This window comes from Adiantum capillus-veneris, chromosome 13, assembly GCF_014529385.1.
Source record: "Adiantum capillus-veneris isolate H3 chromosome 13, ASM1452938v2, whole genome shotgun sequence".
In the NCBI taxonomy this organism is placed as follows: Eukaryota; Viridiplantae; Streptophyta; class Polypodiopsida; order Polypodiales; family Pteridaceae; genus Adiantum; species Adiantum capillus-veneris.
Window position 1 is genome coordinate 51,246,030 of NC_140943.1, and position 25,343 is coordinate 51,271,372.

General features: G+C 40.5%; 1 protein-coding gene across 1 annotated transcript; it reads right to left on the minus strand.

Moving 5' to 3' along the window:
* Positions 1–10,628: 10,628 nt before the first annotated feature.
* Positions 10,629–11,784, minus strand: LOC147443983 (uncharacterized). Its single transcript, XM_086527761.1, has one exon. It carries the CDS (start codon positions 11,523–11,525, stop codon positions 10,806–10,808), a length of 720 nt encoding a protein of 239 aa, XP_086383887.1. The 5' UTR covers positions 11,526–11,784; the 3' UTR covers positions 10,629–10,805.
* Positions 11,785–25,343: the final 13,559 nt, after the last annotated feature.

Sequence of the window (25,343 nt, forward strand, 5' to 3'; positions counted from 1 at the left end):
TTCTCTTTGATTAATCTTTTGTATATAGTTAAGCTCTCTACGTATGTAGTTAAGATTATACCTTCCTAGTGCAACAAAAAGCTTTGATATAAGTAGTACTATCAAAATCAAGGGAAGTGTCTCGTTCACTTATCACTCCCAATCTCACACCTCCTCTTGGTCTAGATTAGATAGAATGTATGTTTTGGGATCGAAATGGCTTCCATCGTATGCTAATATTTTTGTTGGTATTCAAATGCCATATTTTGATCACTTTCCCTGTATTTTGACTTTATCTGATGCAATTGATGTGTAAGTGCTTTAGATGACTGATAAAGTCTCTCACTGACTCACCTTCCTCATGTTCGGCCTTTGGTAGCTGAAATGCTACACCCCAATGCACACCTTCTCGTATATACTCCTTCAGGAACAATCTCCAAAGAGTAGGTAAATCGTTTTCTCTTCCATCCTCAAGGTCCTATACCAATTCTTAGCCTTCCCACTCAAAGTCAATCTTAAAGCATTGCACTTATGTGGTTCGTTGTGTTCACCTAGGGAATTGCATACTTCTTCAAATACTTCGATGTGCTTTCGAGCATCTTTGTTTCCATTGAATTTTTGCGTAAGCTTTGCAATTTGTATCGCTTTACTCCTAGGCTCTCTCTTAGGCGCATGACACATATTCTCTTGCGAAGCGTATGGTGTGCTTCATTGTGCTATATATCTTGTTTACTTGTTTTACAGTTTTTATCATGATTTTGAGGGATATGGATTATTCATATAAACTTCATATAGTGTATCGAGATAAATTTCATAGAGACTATTCACATAAATTTCAAATTGTGGCCTTAATATAAAACAGTTGTATGCTTCTTTAATGCAAAATTTAGTATTGTAAAGATTTTTTTAACACATCATACTTATTTTTAATGCAAAGATGCTAGAACTTGTGGACACGTTTATTACCACAACATGATTTTGTCTTCACTTTTATGGCACCTAAGATTTCGTACACATTATCAAACGATATGGATTTCTTTCAAGATCAAGATGTAATTGACACTACACCTAGGAGCACAAGTCTATCATAATGGTATGGAAGATCATAGAATTTGTAGCCTTTAGAAGTGTGAGAATATCCAATGAAGGTAAGTTTAAGACCACGAGCATCAAGCTTCCTTCGTATTTCTTTGGGAACATGAATATTAACAATACATCCAAAGGTTAAAAAAATGAGATACAGTGTCATAAATTCTAAATCTAGTTTTACCCCAATTATTTTCTCATGTTAAACTGATAATTTAATAAGGGAAGATAAAAGGGAAACAAGAGCTAGAATATAGATATGTGTTTTTAGACCAAGCTCACAACGGGGCCAAAAGGAGAGGATTTCACCCCGCAAGGGCTCACAAGGAGATGGTCTACTGAAGAACAATGTGTGCATAATGGATCTTAAAAGACCTTAGGGTTAGCTTCATTAAAGACCTCCAAAGTTTATTGTAAAAGTCTTTAGACCTTAGGTTAAGCTAGACCTATGCTTGAGATGCTTGATGACTAAGATGCATGGTCAAGCTAGGCATGTGCTTGAAGTCAAAGCCAATTTCTATAAGGAGGGGATAAGCCCTTGAAGCTAGGGGCATGATGAGAGAGAGAGAGAGAGAGAGAGAGAGAGAGAGAGAGAGAGAGAGAGAGAGAGAGAGAGAGAGAGAGCCCATGCTCTTTCTAAACTCATGCATGGTGACTAAGGTGCTTGAGGTGCTTAAGGTACTTTGGGGCCAAGCCTATTGCTTGAGGTGCTTGAAATTCAAAAGAATGCCTACAAAGGATGGGGCAAGCCACACAAGTAGGGGATTAGATAGAATGACCCTCCCCTCACCCAATGGGCACCCCTTGCTCAAAGAGGCAAATAGGACACATGTCAAGGCCCAGCTAAGTTGCATCCATAGTGTGCCTAAAGCCTATTGGTTGACCCTTAGAGAGGGCCAATGAGATTTTAGATTTATTAAATTAATTGTTTAAGCTTTTTCCAAGCACTCTCTCTCAAAGGGGAAAGGAGGACACTTGTCTAAAAGGCTACCTCTATTGCTAGTTGTGACCAAGGCTTGTGATTGGCCAGGCTTGAGAAATCCAATGAGCTACAAGAATGAGCTAAAAGAGGGGGTCGATCCAAGCAACTAGGGGATTTCTTGCAAGATATACACCGTTACTCTCTCTCTCTCTCTCTCTCTCTCTCTCTCTCTCTCTCTCTCTCTCATTGTGTGAAGTGCTAAGTACAAGAACTTCATCTCCTTCTGCAAGCCTGTTGAGAAATTGAGAGCCTACACCAACACTCCTGGCTATGGAATGAAAATCCAACCAAGAGCCATTCTTCAATGCTTAATCTTGTCATCTTCTTCATCATCATTATTATGCTATTATGCTATCCTAAGCAGTAAGAGTGATGATAAGTGAGGAACTATTTCTGTCTTGTAAGAATGATTCTTCTTCCTCTTCCCTATCCTCATTCCCTGCTAGCTCTCTCCACCTTCGAAGGTGTTTGAGGTCTTGAGATTGAGGCCGGGGACAAGTTAGTGCTTTCATTTAGCTAAGTTACGGGCATAATTGTGGTGCATGAAGATCTCTATCTTCATTGCACCATCAAGGTTTCAAAGAACACAAAGCTTGTATTGTACCAAGTCTCTATTTATGGGAGAAACTATAATACAAAAGCCTTTTGGAGGTGTGTGTGTGTGTGTGTGTGTGTGTGTGTGTGCGTGCGCGCATTTTTTTTCAAAAAATAGAGGGAGTGGTAGAATGTTATGTGTGTGTGTGTGTGTGTGTGTGTGTGTGTGTGTTTGTGTGGGCGTTTTCTTTAATAAAAAGGTTTAAGAAAAAATCCCGAGTTTGTAAAAATACGCTAAAAATGTTTAAAAAATATTTAAAAATTTAGAAAAAGGTCATAGAGTCACAAAACATGTTCTAGATTGGCATTTCACATCAGGTTTTTCGATTTTCACATTTTTTTGGTAAGAAAAGAGAAATTTAAGAAATAAATTTCCCAAAAAAAGTTAAAAATTTACAAAAAATAGTGAAAATAGTACCGCTTTTCTTTTGAAAATTATGCATCCAATTCAACTCAACTTGCAACATTTTGAAATGTAATTACATCATCCAATCAATCAATTATCAATACGCCACTCAAATTTGAACCGTTTTGGATCGTTTTTTATTGTTTTGACTCAAATTTGACCCGAAAGTTCGTCTAATTAGTGGTCTAATTAAAATTTTGTCCACTTTGGTCTAGCAATCATAATCAAACCAGCATTTTCACCATCTCATTTTCACATCTATTCAATCATTCAAAGCAATTTGACAGTGTATAAACATGCACAATTAACACACTTACAAAGTTTACACACACATACATTTACCGCAATTTTGACAGCATAATGACGCAATTTGCAAACTTAAAACCATTCACCATAATCAATTTGATGACCATAAACCTCCGATAACTTCAAATCAATCAATTGGCATCAACATTGTCACACAATTGCACTCAATTTTGTGCACTTTGCCTACACATAGACGCATACTCAATACACACAAAATTGAACCAATTTTGTTGTGTCTAATTTTCAATTGAAAGCTGCACCTACATAAAAAATTGAATGGGTTAGTACACTCACATTTACGTCAAAAATTTCATCAAATTCTCACTCCAAGTGACGACTTGACCAGAGTGTGTGTGTGTGTGTACTTCTAAAACCGCTTTGACCATGACCATAGACACCAACACAAAATCTTATGTGTAGCTTCCATTTCAACAAAATTAAATGCATAAGAATAATGAGTGCACATCGAATTAAAGATTTATCAATGTGTAGAATTAAACACACATGCCATAAGTGATACAATTAGTGAGTAATATAGAGGGAATAATTAGTAAAAAATCCCTTAATTACACACTAAAAATCACTCAAATCTACATGAAATTTTGCAATTTGTTTTTCAATAGAGCGATTACCAAGCCTCTAATTAAGTATACACACATGTTTAGCACAAAAATTGTCAGTAAATTAGTCACAAATTAGTGTCAAAACTAGTGAAAAAGAGGGGAAAACATGAAAAATACATACAATGTCTTAGCCGATTTCTTAGCCAAAATCTCCTCACAAATCAGCCATTCACCATCACCAATACCTACTTGAAAACCTAAACTACTTTGATTGATGGTTAAGGAGACTTCTACACACTAATGACTCCGCTAGCTTAAGCGCGCAACCGATCCTTGACAACGGTGCCAATGTTGGCGGGTTGTAGCATAGCTCAATTCCCCGATATAATGTCAATTTGGAGGACCAAAGACCGACTAGTGCATGGAAGCATGGAGTCAAAAGAAATTCAAGAAGCGGATCCAAATTGTGAGAGAGAAGAAGAAGGGAATGCAATGCAAATAGTGTGCTACTTAATGCCTACTCTCTAATCTCACAAATCAAGAGGACAATGGTGCACACACTCATTAATCACTCACACATAGATCAAAAGCTCAAAGAGCTCACCAATCAATCAAAGGAGAATAGAAATGAGAGTGGGAAGAAATAATTAGACTAATTAACACTTCACCACACACCATTCATGCAAATCACACGGTCCGGGAGCTAGAAGCAGAAGAGTACTCAACTTTCAATTTCAGCCATCGAAAGAGTGGAAGCACAAGAGGAAGCTCCACTACATGAATCACCATCTCCACCTTCCTCACAAGATTCCATGAAATCTTAATTACTCGCAAAAGAATAAGTGAAAAATGACCTAACTTTCACTTTTATACCAAGGGCATAAACAAAATGTTCGGCCACCCATGAGATGCATAAAATTGTATGTATCTGTAGAGCTCTTAGGCATCATGATAGAGTCAAACATACAATTTGAAACTCATGTAGAGCCTATAAATACATCAAAAGTGCATATACAAATGATATGTGTATCAAAAAAATGAAGCATAGCATCACTGAAGGTCGTTCACTGCCCGTTGCTAAAATCCATCACATGGAGTAGCAAGGTGCAACGCATAATTGCTTTATTGAATAAATACTAGGATGCGTACAAGGGTGTTGTATTGGCATCACATGATGTAGTTTGGTTACATATGCTACCTCAAGATTTGGGTATGTAGGTCGAGAGACTAGCTATCATTTAACTTGAGTACAATCTTACCAGCACAAGGAAATGATGCCTATAACAGGAGTAATAGTGTCATAAAGGAAGCTAAAAATAAAGTCAAAGGTACACAAAAAATTGAAATTGCACACATAATGTGATAATGTAATCTTAAAAAGTAAGGAAAGATACACAAGAATCCCGATGCACAAAAGCCATGTCTTTGCATCTTTGATTTATTATTATAAAATGAAAAGTTCTCTCCTTCACACAACAACTAACTCCAATTTCCAATTCTATTGCATCGTCATTGGGGTTCATAGAAAGGTTTTAGGGAGAGATTTTATGAAGCCTTGAGGAAATTCTATGACATGAGGTAAGATGTACACCACTACTTTGTTTTTTGAATAGACACCATATGCACAGTACTAAAACATTCAAGACAAAGTAGTTTTATATAACAGAGAATTGTGAGGGGCAAAAGCTAGAAGGACGTGCAGTATAGACCTAGAGGAAAGGTAAAAGATATTGATTGTAACAATCAAACAATCAAGTGTCTTTTGATTCACACCAACTTTCAAGGAGAAATGGGCATTTATATTACACAATTCTTAGTTCTTTGTGTGTGTGTGTGCGTGTGTGCACGTGCGCGCGCACCCACACCTGTACATGTGCATGCACACATGCAAGTCCTAGGCTTAGTCTTGCGACATGTCCTTGTTTCTCTCAAGCAATCGCTATATTGCTACCTGGAAAATTGTATAGGATGAGACAACTAGAGATAAAGAGAAAACAAAAAAGGCCCCTATTATCTTTCCTCCTCGTATTGGTTTCTATGTATATGTGTTTACTTTTTTTATGAATTCCTTTGGTGCTTTGATGCTAACGCATTCAAGTGCTAGATTATCATTGGTTCCAGATCTCCATATGCTCTAGTGGTATTTGTGGAATCAAGACAATTATGTTAAATACATGTTGATAGGGATTAGGGTGGATAATAAATGACATTCATGAGTAATACATGCAGCTATAGATCTTAACTAAAAGCACAAAGTAAATCAAAAGAATTGTTGCAAAAGAGGTAGCATATTATTACATTATAGTTTGTGTGCAAAGCATGCTCTTTTGTAGAGATAGAGAAAGTACAATAGTTGGCACACATGCACAACACACAAAAATGGCACATTCTTACCACTCCAACTCTTAGGGTTGACTTACATTTTCACATAACATTCCACATGCCACATATCAAATAAGTTATACATAGTTAGCTTACACATAAGCACATAACATGGCGAAGGACTTCATACAAAATGCAACCAAGCCCACATCCATGATCCCAACAATTCCCCCTTTTGGGTGTTGTTTCACACAATCCTCTCCAAACACATAGAGGGTGAGGCAAACACAAGTATCGCCTATTACAAAGGGTGTAAACACACAATCACAAGACTCTCCTCAAACATAAGCAAGAGGAGGGACTCACAATCTCCCCTATACGTAAAAAGGGTGGTCACAAATTAAGTGTTTTATACAAAAATGTACAATACTAATTTTCTTGTTGAATTGGAGGAATCTTGTAAAAACACACATCTACAACTTGTTGTTGTTGTGTATTTCCATGTTGTTATTGTGATCCATTGTTAGTTCATGGTTGTTCTTCATTGTTCACTTCATGTTGTTCATTTTATTGTTTTGTTGTTGATATTTGTCATTTCCTTATCACAAGTGATCGATGTTTTGATCTTCCTCACCAAAGTACCATGAAAGTTAAATTAAAAGTGCACTACTAAATCAGTAAGGGAAGGACTTATCACTTGGCATGTCCAATGACCATGTCCACTGGCTGTGTCAAATCTCATTAAAAGTGCATAATGCCAAGATATATCCATAGTGACCAAAGTAAAACCAAATTTGTCATATAAATCAACATAGTTTGCATACATTGATACAAGCAAAAATATTATCTTGGACACTAAGATTGTATACCTTTCATACAAATCAATTATCTTGGACCTACAATAACCAAATTACAAAGCATTATTGTTTGACATAGATTCCCCATCATAATTGACGTAGCCAAATGATGGTCCTCCCCTTTAATTTCTATTGCCTTAGCTAATTTTTAATAATCCCACTCCCTAATCACCACTTGCGCATGAGCATGCTCCACTACCCTTTGGTAATTGGGTGAGGAGACACTCACATTTTGCTTGTTTTTCGACTTACATTAGCTCAATAATTGAGCAATATAGTCAAAACATGATTGACCAGTTGTACATATGGCATAGAGTGGGCATCATAGGGAATATGTGCTTCCCTCATAATTTTTATCTCCATCAATTGGTTGCATGCTTCTCCTCTAGTTTTGGAGGCAGTCTCATGCTTCTCTTCAGTGCTGCAGGATCTTTTTATTTTAACACTAGGTTGGTAACCTAATAGGACATAAAAGTTTCCTTTCATGGTTTTGAAAAAACTTCCAATCTCGTAATAGAACAAATATTTTTGGAAAATCCTTTCTTGAGCTTACATTTTAAAGACCTCTATTTATGGGAAAAATGATTATCTTTGAAAATGTTTCACCCTTTGGTCATGGTAAGCCTCCAAAGTTGATGTAGTACTGCATTTCACTTAGAACAACATTTTTTTCGCTTAAATTTTTGTTCACTCCATAATTGTTGTTGAAGATCTCAACAACCTTCACGACTGTTCCCCCTTGCCCATGTTGAAGTTTGTACCTTGCCACAATGGTGATGTTGGTGTCAACCATGTAGGTCATGAGTAAGAACCTATCTAAACTGATCCCATCAATAAAATAAGTTTTCTTATTGATTAATTCTTCAAAATATGTTACTTACAGTCATCCACTAGAGAGACATCTTTGAATCATTAGAGGCAATGCACAAATTATAGGCTCTTATCCATTTTTATGATATTTTTCGTTTTGTGGGTACATTACAATGTTGTGATAGTCTTAGTTGTGGATTATAGCTTATTTGGTGAAGTTGCTAAAGTCAGGCTACAAACCAACATGGACGTTGTAGGTCGAAGTTATAGAATGTGGGAGTCTATTGAAAAATATGTGTTGTAGACCGTGCTGGATGAGTTGCTTGACAAGATGACAAAACAAGTAACAATGACTGCAAGGGGGTTGGGAGCCACTACCAACATTGGAGCACTGGCATGTAGGTTGCAAAGGGTGTGCATCCTTTTTAAGATAACCTTTAGGTAGTTATGGGAAAGAGAAGAGCTATGCCCAACATGGATCTTGATTTTAAGAATAGTTTGTGAGGAATGAGATCGCATCCACCAAAAATCCTACATCGAGTCTGTTTGATCTCTCTCTCTCTCCATCTCTCTCTCTCTCTCTAGCTTCTACCCTCTCTGTGCCTTAAATTTGATTCCCTTAAATTTTAGATTAGTGGTGCACATCACTTTTTGTATATGTGCTAAAAAATGAGATAGATGTTGTGATTGTTTTCATCTCTGTGGATGGTTCGGTTCTTTGGCGTAGTGAGTTTGAAGTGGATCCTATAAAAAAAAGTAGTAATTGGTCATGGAAGGTTTGGGTGTGTGTGTGTATCTATATATATATATATATATATATATATGGTGTTTTTATGCATTAATCATATGCATGGACGTAGGGGGCATAAGGCTATTAGAAAGGTGGTATACACCAATACCGTCAAATATGTTGTTAATTGATTGTAGGCCTATCTCTATTCCCTTATATCAAAATTTGAAGATAAGAGATCGCGTCGATGAAGTGATTGAGAGTGCTCGCAAGTAGAGGAAGATTTTGGGAGCTTCATCTCTCCCTCATTACTTGATATTGTCACGGCAAGACTTATATTGATTGGAGAGTGAGTCTAGCATTGAGTTGCAACTTAGGCCCTCTAGGAATGAGGACTCAATTGGTAGTGTATGTGGTTAATGCTACCACAATATGGTAACAAATTGTGTCACACAAAGTACATTGAGATATTACTGTGTAGGTTTAGCCTTGTGAAGATTGCAAAGCTATTAATTGATATGCCTTTGGAGACAGGTATGAACCTTAGTCTTCATGATGTCGAAGACTACACTAATATCATTCTCAGCTATTAATAGGCTATTGGTTGACTCATTTTTGTATGCATTATGAGGCAATATATATTTGTTCACAATGTAGTATTATAGGTGAGTAGATTTATGCATAGCCTAGGGTCTATGCTTTAATTGAAAGGACAATAGATTTTCGAGTTCACTTTGGAGTAATAATTATTCCATCACATGGAGCAGCAAGGTGGAACGCATGATTCCTTTATTGAATACATAGTAGGCTGAGTACAAGGGTGTTGTATTGGCATCACGTGATGTAGCATGGTTACATATGCTATTTCAAGAGTACAAGGGTGTTGTATTGGCGTAAAATGATGCAGCTTGGTTACATATGCTACTTCAAGAGTACAAGGATGTTGTATTGGCGTAATATGATGCAGCTTGGTTACATATGCTACATCAAGAGTTGGGTATGTAGGTTGGGAGACAAGCTGTCATCTAACTTGAGTCCAATCTTAGTAGCATACAACTAGCACAAAATCAAGTGTTCCCTCCATGGGTGAAGCACCTACCACTTTATTAGAGATAGGGTTTGGCACTGACCTGAGGTACGTAACTACGGATGCCTTTATAATTAAGACCCTTGGAGCAGACAAGTTTCAGCATGCCTTTGAGTGATGCTCATGTAGTAGAAGAGATGGTGTTTGGCTTCCAATAGAGTGTTGAGACATCAAGGTCACCACGTCATAGTTTGCCCCGATAAATGTTGCTTACATTTATTATGATATGAGGTAAGCAAGCACGAGCATTTTTGGTAGTGATACTACTCAATCATTGAGATGACCCGTCGCTAATAATGATGACCCTTATCTTGCCAGGCTTGCCCCGTCTAAATGTGTCAACTTGATCAGTGGACGAAAGCCATGGGATAATTTGTTGACGTTGTCACTCTTGTCGCTGGTGTTGTGCAAGTAAAGTGATGCTTGGATTTGAATCCCCCATTCTCAAAATAAAAGGTGCAGCTACCATGCCCAGGCCTCGCTTCACTATACTAGTTGCCTCGGACACCACTTGGCCCGCATGTCGTCGGAGAGAAGGAAACCTTGGGGACTAGAAGGAGCCCATACAGTTTATAGCCAAAACAGTGCCAAGCTATCCTTCAGTTAGGGACTATTTAGAAGTTAGGGACTATTTAGAAGCGTGTTGCGACATTTGAACCGCTTTTTGGGTGCTGTCGTGTCACGTGGTGGATGATAATTTCAAAACCGGAGGAAAGGTCGTCCCTAACCAGCTAAACGCGGTTTAAGTGGTTTAAAAACTCAAATGTTGACGACGTCGAGGCGCACAAGGAACAAGCAGGTAACGTGATAGACGTCGAGCCAGGACTCGGTCCCAGGAGCAGCAGACGTGGCACACCTGCACACCCTCTGCGTCCGCGCCCATAAAAGGAGAAGAGCTCATCAAGTGCGGCCTCATTACATTAGCCTTATATACAGCTCTCCCGGCCTTATCATATTAGCCCAGCTCTCTCGGCCACTTACAATTCTCACCCAGCCCAGCCCTGATCGCGCCTCTGCATCACCGCAGCTACTCCTCTTAACAGTATGTCGCCCAAGCAGCTTGTGGCTGGCCTGCAGCTAGCTCTACTGCTGCTGGGGTTGGCCGCACCCCTGCCTCCAACTGTCCGCGCTGCTGACGAGGACCCTTTGCAAGACTTCTGCGTGGCCCTCAGCCCCGACGAGCTGCAGCAGCTCCAGCTCACCCTCAACATCAACGGCCTGCCCTGCAAGCCTGCCGCTGCCGTGCAATCCTTCGACTTCGCTTCCCAACTGCTCCGCAACGCCACCAACTTCACCGGAAACCTCGGCTCCGCTGTCAACCTCGTCACCGCCGCCAACTTCGGCGCCCTCAACACGCAAGGCCTTTCCATTGCCCGCATCGACTACAAGCCCCGCGGAATCAACCCGCCGCACGTGCACCCCCGTGCTACCGAAGTCCTCTTCCTCGCCCAAGGCACACTGCTTGTGGGCTTCGTCACCACCTCCACCCAACCAACCGCCAACCAGTTCTTCTACCAAACCATCTATGCTGGCGATCTCTTTGTATTTCCCCGTGGCCTCGTCCACTTCCAGTTCAACCCAGACAAATCCAAGCCTGCTCTTGCCATCGCCGCCCTCAATAGCCAAAACCCTGGTGCCTCCCAACTCGCCGTTGCCCTCTTCGCCTCCAACCCGCCTCTCCCCGAGGAGGTGCTCGAGACCACTCTTGGCATTGATGACGATGAAGTGCGCCGCCTCATCGCCAGCGTCCAAAACACCCTGAACTAGGACGCTCGGCCTGCTGCATGCTATCTCATTGTGCATGTAGCTTGGTGCATCGGCACCCCCCTACTAGTTCTTAATTAGGAATTAAAAGACCCACACGGTCAACCTCCCGACACGATACGACACTTAACCAACATTGAATTGCTTGTAGTGCCAATGGCACTTGTCTTCTAGTGTTTGTAGTTAGTCCCATGCGTCCTAACAAATTTGTATCACCTGCAAGGCATCCCCCTGAAAGGTACAATGTAATAAATAAAGAACTATGTATTCTATTCTAATTCTATAATATCATCTTCTCTTTTCGGTACTCATGCCTTCAAAATTGTACATTAGGCCATTCTCACATAATTAATTGCAAAACTTTATTGTGGCCAGCAACCAATTTTGTGCTTTGCTCATTCGTACATCATGATCATGAGTTAACCGACTGTAAGCACTTATGACATGGGTGAAAATGGTCTTGACAAAACACCGCGTGGGGGGGGGGGGGGGGGGGGGGGGAGTGCAATGAGGCCTCCACATGTGACCTTTGGTATGGTGCCTTGATGGAATGGACTAAGAATGTATAGGCTACAAAGGTTTTGTATGGGAATGTGGAGATGCCTATGCATGCTTTGCTTGCATTTTCAATAATATGGAGACATAATTCAATATAATCCTCTTGTCTTCATTCTTTTCTCCTTTTTTTTTGTTTTGAGAAGGGTGAGCACAACAACAATTAATTCATAACCTAAATGATTATTCTCATACATAATGGAGAGATCCATTACCTAGTTTTACATTGTTTTCTTTTCTAGCTATATAATTAAAGTACTTGACAAATAGGATGGCTTTCAACACTTGGTTGGGTAATTCGAATCTTTTCTCTCTTGTTAGACAAGCAGCTATCTAGATATGATAGTTGCTTGGTTAACACTTGGTTGGGTTGTTGAAATTGTTTATCTCTTGCAGTTAAACAAGCTACTTGGTTGGGTAATTGGAATCTTTTATCTCTTGTTAAACAAGCAACTATCAAAATTTGATACAATTGGATAGCTTCTTATCCATAAAGTTGGCTTTATGAGTTGAGAAGAAATTTATATCCTTGGGGCTATAAATTCTAGTACACCTTAAACGCTGTGCTTTGTAAACATTTTGGAAGCTGAACTATGCATATGGTGTTTTATTGTGCTAGATATGTTGTTTATTTGTTTTACACTTGTTATCATGATTTTGAGTGATAGGGAAAATTTCATATAGTATAGAGACTATTCACATAAATTTCAAATTGTGGCCTGAATATAAAACAATTGTATGCTTCTAGGTGAAAGCATGTGAACGTGTCACGCTTTTTATGCTAGTTAGCATTTTCAAGTTATCACATCTTTAGAAAGTTGGGCATCCGGTAAAATCTTTGCAAATAATATCAAAACTTGTCGGAGGTTATACATTTGGATTCCTTGTTTCAAGAGCTTTCTATCGCTATATCATACGTCATAGATCTTGGAGAAGTAGCTCATGTTATTGTACTAGTTAGCATATGTCAAAAATGTGCTAATTAACATTGTCTGGGACATGAAAAAGTGTGACACGTTAACATGCTTTCACCCTTCTTTAACATTTGCCAAATTTAGCATTGTAACTATTTTTGTCACATCATACTTATTTTTAATGCAAAGATGCTAGAACTTGTGGACATCTTTATTACCACAACATGATTTTGTCTTCACTTTTATGGCACCTAAGATCTTGTACACATTATCATACGACATGGATTTCTTTCAAGATTTGGTTGTAGTTGACACTACACCTAGGAGCACAAGTCTTTCATAATGGTATGGACGGTCATAGAATTTGTAGCCTTTAGAAGTGTCAGAATATCCAATGAAGATAAGTTTAAGACCATGAGCATCAAGCTTCGATCGTGTCTCTTTGGGAACATGAATATAAGCAATACATCCGAAGGTTAAAAAATGAGATACAGAAGGAATTTCACCTATCCATGCTGTGATGGATATCTCACCAGAAGGAGTTGTAGTATAAAGATGATTCTGAACAAATTTCACTTATCAAGGAAAATGTTTCCTTCATTGTAATAATCTTTTCTAACTTTTGGAACATGTGTTGAGATGTGGGCTTTGTTACATTTCATGTGAAACCCCTTGCCATACCATTGCTTATAGATAATCTATGTAGATTAACCCATGATAATGTGATGTGAAAAGTCTATTCGAGCTTAAGAGATGGAATGCTTAGAATCTGTCACTCTTTTTATGTTGTGCATGTGTGTAATGTATTGCTCTCTCTCTCTCTCTCAGGCTCTACAAAAGAGCATGCTATGTACACACAACTATAGTGCAATAATGTATTCTGTCTTTGACCAAAATTCTCTTTGATTAATCTTTTGTATATAGTTAAGCTCTCTACGTATGTAGTTAAGATTATACCTTCCTAGTGCAACAAAAAGCTTTGATATAAGTAGTACTATCAAAATCAAGGGAAGTGTCTCGTTCACTTATCACTCCCAATCTCACACCTCCTCTTGGTCTAGATTAGATAGAATGTATGTTTTGGGATCGAAATGGCTTCCATCGTATGCTAATATTTTTTTTGGTATTCAAATGCCATATTTTGATCACTTTCCCTGTATTTTGACTTTATCTGATGCAATTGATGTGTAAGTGCTTTAGATGACTGATAAAGTCTCTCACTGACTCACCTTCCTCATGTTCGGCCTTTGGTAGCTGAGATGCTACACCCCAATGCACACCTTCTCGTATATACTCCTTCAGGAACAATCTCCAAAGAGTAGGTAAATCGTTTTCTCTTCCATCCTCAAGGTCCTATACCAATTCTTAGCCTTCCCACTCAAAGTCAATCTTAAAGCATTGCACTTATGTGGTTCGTTGTGTTCACCTAGGGAATTGCATACTTCTTCAAATACTTCGATGTGCTTTCGAGCATCTTTGTTTCCATTGAATTTTTGCGTAAGCTTTGCAATTTGTACCGCTTTACTCCTAGGCTCTCTCTTAGGCGCATGACACATATTCTCTTGCGAAGCGTATGGTGTGCTTCATTGTGCTATATATCTTGTTTACTTGTTTTACAGTTTTTATCATGATTTTGAGGGATATGGATTATTCATATAAACTTCATATAGTGTATCGAGATAAATTTCATAGAGACTATTCACATAAATTTCAAATTGTGGCCTTAATATAAAACAGTTGTATGCTTCTTTAATGCAAAATTTAGTATTGTAGAGATTTTTTTTAACACATCATACTTATTTTTAATGCAAAGATGCTAGAACTTGTGGACACGTTTATTACCACAACATGATTTTGTCTTCACTTTTATGGCACCTAAGATTTCGTACACATTATCAAACGATATGGATTTCTTTCAAGATCAAGATGTAATTGACACTACACCTAGGAGCACAAGTCTATCATAATGGTATGGAAGATCATAGAATTTGTAGCCTTTAGAAGTGTGAGAATATCCAATGAAGGTAAGTTTAAGACCACGAGCATCAAGCTTCCTTCGTATTTCTTTGGGAACATGAATATTAACAATACATCCAAAGGTTAAAAAAATGAGATACAGTGTCATAAATTCTAAATCTAGTTTTACCCCAATTATTTTCTCATGTTAAACTGATAATTTAATAAGGGAAGATAAAAGGGAAACAAGAGCTAGAATATAGATATGTGTTTTTAGACCAAGCTCACAACGGGGCCAAAAGGAGAGGATTTCACCCCGCAAGGGCTCACAAGGAGATGGTCTACTGAAGAACAATGTGTGCATAATGGATCTTAAAAGACCTTAGGGTTAGCTTCATTAAAGACCTCCAAAGTTTATTGTAAAAGTCTTTAGACCTTAGGTTAACCTAGGCCTATGCTTGAGATGCTTGATGACTAAGATGCATGGTCAAGCTAGGCATGTGCTTGAAGTCAAAGCCAATTTCTATAAGGAGGGGATAAGCCCTTGAAGCTAGGGGCATGATGAGACAGAGAGAGAGAGAGAGAGAGAGAGAGAGAGAGAGAGAGAGAGAGAGAGAGAGAGAGAGAGAGAGAGAGAGAGAGAGAGAGAGCCCATGCTCTTTCTAAACTCATGCATGGTGACTAAGGTGCTTGAGGTGCTTAAGGTACTTTGGGGCCAAGCCTATTGCTTGAGGTGCTTGAAATTCAAAAGAATGCCTACAAAGGATGGGGCAAGCCACACAAGTAGGGGATTAGATAGAATGACCCTCCCCTCACCCAATGGGCACCCCTTGCTCAAAGAGGCAAATAGGACACATGTCAAGGCTCAGCTAAGTTGCATCCATAGGGTGCCTAAAGCCTATTGGTTGACCCTTAGAGAGGGCCAATGAGATTTTAGATTTATTAAATTAATTGTTTAAGCTTTTTCCAAGCCCTCTCTCTCAAAGGGGACAAGGTTTATTCCATTGTCTTCTCAGATTCTTTATCCATTACAACAAGTGGCAAAGCATGATCCATTGCAATGGGATGAAAAGTGTGAAGAAGTGTTTCAAGAGGTGAAAGAGGTGTTAGGGGGTTTGTCAACCATGCAGGCTCCTGATTGGGAGAAAGTTTTTTATGTAAATCCCTCAGTAGGGGATGATGCCATTGGAGCCATGCTATTGCAAAAGGGGAAGGGCAGCCATTATATGAGGCCAGTGTATTGTGCAAGCCGAGTGAAGTTGGTAGCGGAGAGAAAGTTCTCGGAAGTAGAGTTAGTGATGGCCAGTGTAATATTTGCTTGTCGACGATTTCGTCATTACTTGCTACCACGGCCTTTTGTTTTCTTGACGAGTTATGCCTTTTTGCCACAGTTAATTAATGGTACTAACATGTCAAATGTGGTGAAGAAATGGGTAATTGAGCTACAAGAGTTTGAGTTCTCTTTTCTAGTGGAAGATAGTACAAGGGCTACCCTAGCTGATTTGTTGACCTACAAGGAGAATCCCCTTATTGTTAAGGAAGAGGTGGTGAGAAAGGTAGTTGAAGAAGTGCCACAGATCAGCAATGCACATGTGTTGTTCTTTGATGGTTCATACAGAAAGAGCCATGATGCAGCTTCAGGGGGTATAGCACTTTATGATCCAGAGGGGAAGCTAGTATGCAAGAGAGGGTTCAAATTGGATGCTCATAGTAACAATGAGGCTGAATATGCTACTCTGGAAGCCGGATTACACATTTGTTTGAAGCATGGGGTTCGGAGGTTGAGCATAAAAGGTGATGCCTTGTTAGTGGTGAAGCAAATGTTGGGTGTGTGGAAGAGTAAGAACACCTCATTGAAGGAAATGTGCTTCAGAATTAAAGGCCTGTTAAAAAAGTTTGAAGCATGGAGCATCAGACACATTGAACGTGCTCTAAATGGAGAGGCACATGAAGCAGCTCAAGGCATGATTGGGGAGCTATTTGTGTTGAGGACCACTTTACCTCTTTATCATGGCCGGGAAATTTTGGCTCAAGAAGAGGAGTTTTTGCTAACAGGAATCATTCCAAAGGAGATTCAGAAGTCTAAGAAGTATGGCTTTGTGCGTAGAGCATACAGGTACAAATTGATTGGTGATGTCTTATACATGAAAGGGGCTGATCTCGTGTTGAGACGTGTACCTTGGCGGGAGGAGCTTTACAGAGTGTTGGAAGAGAATCATGAAGGCGCATGTGGTGGCCATTTTGCTCTAAAGATCACCTTGCATAAGATTTTGCAAGAGGGGTATGTATGGCCTAGTTTGCACAAGGATGTTCACCATTGGTGTAGGTCTTGCAATAGGTGTCAAGCATTTGGGAAGAGAGTGTTGAAGCCAGAGCTACGAAAAACCATTATGGCGTTTGATGTGTTTGAAAAGTGGGGGATTGATGCAATAGGCCCGTTACCTATCACAAGCAGGGGCAAAAGCTATATCTTGACGGTAGTGGACTATCTCTCTAGATGGGCAGAGGCTATAGCAGTAAAAGAGATCACTGCAAAGGATGTGGGAAAATTTGTGTATGATGAAATATGTTGCAAGTTTGGGGTGCCATTAGAGCTACTTTCAGATAAGGGGCCAGGATTTAGAGCTAAACTGCTAGACTTCTTATGCACAAAGATGAAGATTAGGCACCAGCATACCACTCCTTATTACCCGCAGTGTAATGGATTAAATGAAAGATTCAATGGTGAGTTGGTACAAATTCTTTCTAAAGTGACAGAGCACTAAGGAAAGAATTGGGATTTGGAATTGCCTAGTGCATTATGGGCTTACCCTACTTCGGTGAAGACAGGTACAGGGTTTACTCCATTTCATTTGGTGTATGGAAAGGAAGCACTATTGCCTGTGGAGGTAGAGTTACCTGTGGTCAAGATGTTAGAGAAGTTGCTTGGGCCACCTAGTGATGCATTCAAAGAGAGACTCTTGCAGTTACAAGAGGTCCAGTTGGATAGGATGAGCGCATTGGAGCATTATGGGCAGATGCAGGATAAGGCTTTGGCAAAGATAAATGAAAAGGTCAAAAGTAAGGGTATCAAGAAACATGACTTGGTTTTGCGCTACAACAGTAAGCTGGAAAACACCTTCCAAAAGAAGTTTCAAATTAAGTGGGAAGGCCCTTTCAAGGTAGTGGAGTGTTTTCCAAATGGCACATATCAGCTGGCTAACCTGGATGGTGTTCTACATAAGTCAAGGGTAAATGGATTGCGTCTTAAATTGTATCATGCTAGATTGATGATGGTGGAGCAAGATGAGCTGTCTGTGGAGCAAGCAATGTTGGTGAAGGATGAGGAGACCTGTGATGCGGCGAGTCTCATATCTCTCTTTGCTGCTGCTGATCATGAATGATCTAGCAGGCTAGGGGATGGGCAAATTATGTCAGGATTTTTTTTGATGCAAGGGATTGCGCATATGTACATACACATGCATGGTGCATCGAATAAAGGATTACCCAATTTCCATAGCCAGGTGGTTACGTGGGGCCCACGTGTGTACAGGTAGGACAGGGTGTACATAGTGCAACGATTTTCACTATTATCAGTACTAGTGTGTTTTTCCTACAATAAGGAGGAGTTGGAAGCGCGTAAAACTTCTCGAGGAAGCTATCCGCAGGCCGACGACATGAGGTAAGCAGGTGCGTCAGATGGCATCGAGTGGCGTCAGGAGGCCGGACGGGGTCAATATTTGCACGTGGATGAATACGGACACAAAGTGGTGTTTTCTTGTGAGAGTTATACAGAAAGGTCATCATTAGGACCACTTTTTGGGGCCACCTCACGTGGTTTCGAGACACATTATTGAAAAGAAATGAGTGCCAGGTGTGCGCATGGATGCAGGAGGGTGACAACTATGCACTGCGAGGTCAGTTTTTGGCCTGTTCGGGGTCCGTTTGAGGTCATCTAAAAGGCCAAGGGTGCCCAAATAAAAAAGCTAAGTGTGGGAACTGAAAAAATAGAGAGAAGACCAGAAAAAACGTGGAGAAGAGAGGAGGAATAGCCGCAGGTGTGTTTTTGCTCATTTTGGAGCTTATTTTGGCCGTAAACTGCTCATCCGAGGTCGGATTTGAGCACTTTGACATTGTAGACTAGGGTTTTGGGCCGTTCTGGACGCGATGGTGCTGTCCATTTTGCCAAATTCATCACTCTTTTCTTGATTTTTTTTTGTGTAAGTTTCTCCTATGAGCGAAGTTTCTGCTCTAGTTTGTGATTGTATCTGGCTTATTTTACCCATATTGTGTGAGCTATTTGCCCCATTGGTGTTGGCCAAAGCTCAATTGTATCTAAACATCAGAAATTATCCTCTTTTGAGCTGAGTTTTTTGGGTGTGTGTGTGTGTGTCTGTGTGGAGTGGGCAAGTGGATAGTCTCTCTCCTCTCACTCCAGAGGTGTGTTCCCTGTCTCGGCCAGGTGTGTTGTCTAAGCCGAGTGGTGCCCCATAGTGTGTGTGTGTATCTTCCCAAGAGTGTGTGTCGGGTCGTTATAAAGGCGCTGTGTGTGTTTTCATCCCGCTCACAACGTATGCTCTTAGCATATCCTTTAGCACCTGGTTAACCCGTTCCGTTTCACCATCCATTTCTGGATGATCAGATATATTGAGGTTTAATTGTGTACCATATCGTTTAAATACAGCTCTCCAGAAGTGGTTGTTAAACTTGGGATCATGGTCACTAACAATGCTACTTGGCAATCCATACAATTTGTAGAGATTGTCCACAATAACTTGGCTAGTTCCGGTGTCTTAATCGTTGATTTGGTCGGAATAAACTTGCATAGTTTAGGCAACCTGTCTATGACCACCCATACTGAGTCATGACCTTGTATAGTGGTTGGTAAACCTACAATGAAATCCATAGAGATACTTTCCCATTTTCCATTGGGAATTTCCAGAGGATGTAAGAGTCCTCCTGCTTTCAGGCACTTTGCCTTGTTCACTTGACATTTTTGGCAATGCAAGACATAAGCTTGAACAAAACCATGTAAACCTGGCCAGTAAAACTATCGTCGTACGAGAGAATAAGTTTTTCTAATTCCCATGTGCCTTGCACTTGGACTATCATGACATTCATAAAGAATTTGGCGCTGGATGTCTGTGTCCCCTCGGTACACCAACTCTCCCCTTGTGGAGCAGGTACCCATTGTCGATGGTAAAATGCTTCCATCGTTGTAGTTCATCACTTGATAAAGGAGAACTAGGTGTGGAGGTTATCTGTACACTACCTGCATTAGAGTGAGAAGGATCCCTCTTTTGAACATGGCTCCACACTTTGGAATATGTTTCATCTTGCTCATATTTGCCCTTGAGAGAATCTAAAAATTCACTATGAAGTTTCGTGAACAAGAGCAAATTGATTATGGCATTCGACTTAAAGCATCTGCCACTACATTGTGTATCGGCCTTTGCGATACCTTAATTTGGCGTCATATTCCTGAAGGATCTCGGGCCACCTGGCTTTTCGACCCTTTAAATCTATTTGTTGTCTATGTTTCTAAGCAATGTTTGTTTAGTGCTTAGTTCACAAGTTTAGGCATTGGTTCAGGTAACACCCTTTACTTCTATGGCATATTTCGTCAAGGTAAGTATGAGGTACTTTTCCTCTTCATGGTAAGCGTTTCTTTTACGCTATGCTTTATATGTGAACTATATGTTAGTTTTTGATTTTCTGATGCACATGACACGGTCATGTTTTTTGGTCAGGATTAGAGGTTTGTGTACGTAGTACCTACCTTTCCTTTCCACATATCAGCTTTTCATACGATGGACAAGAAGTTGCGCCACAGACATTACCTGTCTTTTGGGTCAACATGTTTAAGACGAACACAGGACTACAACGGTAGAGATCGTTCTTTTGGCACATGTTTTACGTTACGTGGACGTTCAACATGGTCTAGGAACTCACGGAGTTCAGTTTAGTCACGGTGTGGAGTAGGTTTAATGAGGGTCCCTCTCACTCATGTCGCTGAGTGTTTTACGTTTCCTCCACACACAAGTACATTTCGTACTTGACGGATGTTACATTTCTAACATCCCTATGTGAGACATATTCCACATGAGGAGAATATGAGTTCTCAAGGACTGACACTGGCGCCATTCCTTAATTATGTGTCGCAACAAAAACCCAAGGTGCTGGTCAATTCCATTCCCCAAGACCATTCTAGCACAAGTACTGGGAACAGTTTCAGTGGCCAGAAATTGTTGGTACTAGGTAGGGCTTGCTTACAGTAGCAAGTTATGACTACAAGATGGTAGGGCTTGTTTACGGTAGCAAGTTATGACTACCAGATGCAACTTTAATGGATAGTTGCTTAACAACAAGTTTCTATGGATGCACAAGCGCATTTTAGTTACACACTTTAGACCCGGAACATGTGTTTTCTGTTATGATCTAATGTGTTATCTTAGTAAATGAATGCTATCAATCTATGTTGATTCATGCATTCTTGTATTCTACAGGCTAGGATAAAAGTTTGTTATTGCATGCACACTAGGTGCTATGGGACCTAGTGTTTAACACTCTTTTGTTTGAGGCGGCATGAGACTACATCTCTAGTTGTTTTAAGGATGAAACCTCTCTTTTGAATGGAGGGAGTAAATTATCAATCATTCCTGTAACTTAAGTTTTGAGCATGTTATAAACAAAGGTTTATATTCTGCTACTTAAGAAAGGACAATAGACATGCTAAGAGCATAAACTTGCTACGAGCATAGAAATACCAGGAGCATAGACATGCTACAAGGCATAGCCAATGAATGGATCAGCTAAAGAGTGTTAATGCGATAAGCTAGAAGCAATCCATAAAGTATATGAGTAGTGCCATGTAAAGAACCTAAGTGTTGTGCTACGAGCATAAACTATAGGTGGTTACACCATTCAGAGGTGCTAAGAGCACACTTAGGATATGCTAAATAGCATATGCACATTACAACTCTTGATATGATGAGTCTTATGGTACGGTTTTAAGATGATTTGACTAGTCTACAGTCAAGTCTATTGCTTTACGACTTTTGTGAAAACTTATCCTTTTCACTCTAGTTTTCGAGGACGAAAACTCTTCCTTAAGGGGGGGGTAATGTCAGGACAAGGGTCCTACGGGGAAAAGCCCAACCTAGGGGGTTAGGGACCTAGGCCAAGGGCCTGGACTGGACCAGTGTGGACTGGGGATCCGCTTAGGGCAAGAGCTAGGAGCTAGGCCTATATATAGGGCGGTAGGGAGGAGGATCCGACATCTCAGTCTCCTAGGTCTTACATTGGTACCCGACCCTTGGCCGTAGTCCATGACCATCCTAGTTCTTAGGTTACAGGACCCTCGTTCTGACATTACTCCCCCCTTAAGAAGAGTTTTCGTCCTCGAAAACAAAAGTGGGAAACTTCTTCTTAAGAACACTAATGTTTTCCGAAGTGGCACCTTCTTCAGGTCGGTCTTTCCACTTGATTAAGGCTTGTTGTCGTACGTGATGTCGTGTACGCAACTCATGATAAACCATAACACGTTCAGGTTCATGCGGTAAGGTAGGAGGCTCAATGTAATCAACCAAAACCTGTTGGTCAATGACGTTGTCGTCTCCATGTAACCGCTTTTGTAGACGGCTTACATGAAACACCAGATGAATGCGAGAATGTGACGGTAGTAATAGTTTGTAGGCACGATCATCGACTCGCTTGAGTATTTTGAAAGGCCCACAATATCGGGGAGATGATTTAGGTGTCGGTCCAGTTTTCAGACTTTCTGAATGTTCCGGCACACGTAAAAATACTTCCTCCCCTTCTTCGAAGGTAACTTGTCGACGTTTCTCATCAGTATATTTCTTATACCGATCCTGTGCTTGCCGGACATTCTGACGAGCAAGTTTCAGCATGTCCATGTGGTCTTGGAGAAAATCCTTAACCTGTTGGAGTTTTTTGGTTGCCAACCCCACCGTAACTGGTGACCTAGGTTGAAACCCGTACATGAGCATGAAAGGAATAAAACCTGTTGTGACATGCTTAGAACTGTTGTAGGCAAACTCGAGGATAGGTAAGTATTCTTCCCAGTCTGACTGTTTTTTGCTGACGTATGCTCTTAGCATATCCTCTAGTACCTGGTTAACCCGTTCCTTTTGACCATCCGTTTTTGGATGATCAGATGTACTAAGGTTTAATTGTATACCCAATCGTTTAAATACAGCTCTCCAAAAGTGGTTGTTAAACTTGGGATCACGGTCACTAACAATGTTACTTGGCAACCCATACAATTTGTATAGATTGTCCACAAATAACTTGGCTAGTTCCGGTGTCTTAACCGTTGATTTGGTTGGAATAGTTAGGACATTAGTGTAAGAACTAGGGGATGAAGATCCTCCTCCCAACCTCCCATTATATAGGCGGGCTCCTAGCCCCTTGCCCTAGACGGATCCCCTATCCACATTGTCTAGCCCGACCCTTGGCCGTAGTCCATGACCATCCTAGTTCTTAGGTTACAGTACCCTTGTCCTGACATTGCATTGGATGCAGTCCCGCAAGTTGCAAGTCACCGTATGCGGACTTGATGAAGGATCTTGCAAATGTTGGTTGCCAAATTTTGGTCCAGAATTTTTGGTCTTCAGGACCCGTGGAGTGTCGAAAAATAACAGAAGAACAAGCGTCCAAATGCACTGTAGATGATTGTAAATTCTGCAATTTCAGAAACTCTGCCAAAAATAAAGGCCTTGCCGACAAAATTTTTAAACCCATGTCGGTATGCCGAGCCTTGCCCGAGCTTCACAAGAGGGGGGGCGTACCCGCTGTGGGTACCGTCCATTGGTTGGTGAAAAGCTTTTGGCCTCTAACCCCAAATGGGTTGGGCGCCCATGGGGTGTACAAAAACAACTCAACACAGGCGATGGCGGCCCGTAGACAGCGCGAGAAGCAAGCAAAGGTGAGGGGGAGTGATGCGAGGCGAATTGGGGGCCGCCCTTGTGTCGAACCTTGCTCAGAATCCCGGGGCGCTCGTGTTGAGCCGGCCCGCGATTGATACGCAGCACCTTCACTCGGCAGCTCTCCTTGCCAAGGGCGATTGCCCACGCAGTCACGCCTTCGTCGTTCGCTTCACAGGAGATGAGCCGGCCCGCGATTGATACGCAGCACCTTCACTCAGCAGCTCTCCTTGCCAAGGGCAATTGCCCACGCAGTCACGCCTTTGTCGTCCGCTTCACAGGAGATGAGATGACCCCGACATGCAAAAAGCATGCAAGAAGTTGTGTGGCTCTCCAACACCACGGCTGTGCCTTCCCAAAATTAGAAACCTTGCTCTGATACCAGTGTACGAACTAGGGGAAACTAGACTCAAGATCCTCCTCCCAACCTCCCTTTATATAGGCGGGCTCCTAGCCCCTTTCCCTAGACGGATCCCCTGTCCACACTGTCTAGCCCGACCCTTGGTCGTAGTCCATGACCATTCTAGTTCTTAGGTTACAGGACCCTTGTCCTGACACTATTATGCTATCCTAAGCAGTAAGAGTGATGATAAGTGAGGAACTATTTCTATCTTGTAGTAATGCTTCTTCTTCCTCTTCCCTATCCTCATTCCCTGCTAGCTCTCTCCACCTTCGAAGGTGTTTGAGGTCTTGGGATTGATGCCGAGGACAAGTTAGTGCTTTCATTTAGCTAAGTTACGGGCATAATTGTGGTGCATGAAGCTCTCTATCTTCATTACACCATCAAGGTTTCAAAGAACACAAAGGTTGTATTGTACCAAGTCTCTATTTATGGGAGAAACTATAATACAAAAGCCTTTTGGGTGTGTGTGTGTGTGTGTGCGCGTGCGCACGTTTTCTTTTCAAAAAATGGAAAAAAGAGAGAGGGAGTGGTAGAATGTTGTGTGTGTGTGTGCTTGTGTGGGCGTTTTCTTTAATATAAAAGTTTTAAAAAAATTCCCGAGTTTGTAAAAATACGCTAAAAATGTTTAAAAAATAGCCAAAAATTAAAAAAAGGTCATAGAGTCACAAAACATGTTCTAGATTGGCATTTCACATCAGGTTTTTCTATTTTCACATTTTTTTGCTAAGGATAGAGAAATTTAAGAAATAAATTTCCCAAAAAAAGTTAAACATTTACAAAAAATAGCCAAAATAGTACCACTTTTTTTTTGAAAATTATGCATCCAATTCAACTCAACTTGCAACACTGTGAAATGTAATTATATCATCCAATCAATCAATTATCAATATGCCACTCAAATTTGAACCGTTTTGGATCGTTTTTTACTGTTTTGACTCAAATTTGACCTGAAAGTTCGTCTAATTAGTGGTCTAATTAAACTTTTTGCCACTTTGATCTAGCAATCGTACTCAAACCATAATTTTCACCATCTCATTTGCACATCTATTCAATCATTCAAAGCAATTTGACAGTGTATAAACATGCACAATTAACACACTTACAA

Bases quoted from the DNA above. Each gene is read 5' to 3' on its own strand.
- LOC147443983 (XM_086527761.1), bottom strand. From the start codon at position 11,525: ATGCACAATGAGATAGCATGCAGCAGGCCGAGCGTCCTAGTTCAGGGT.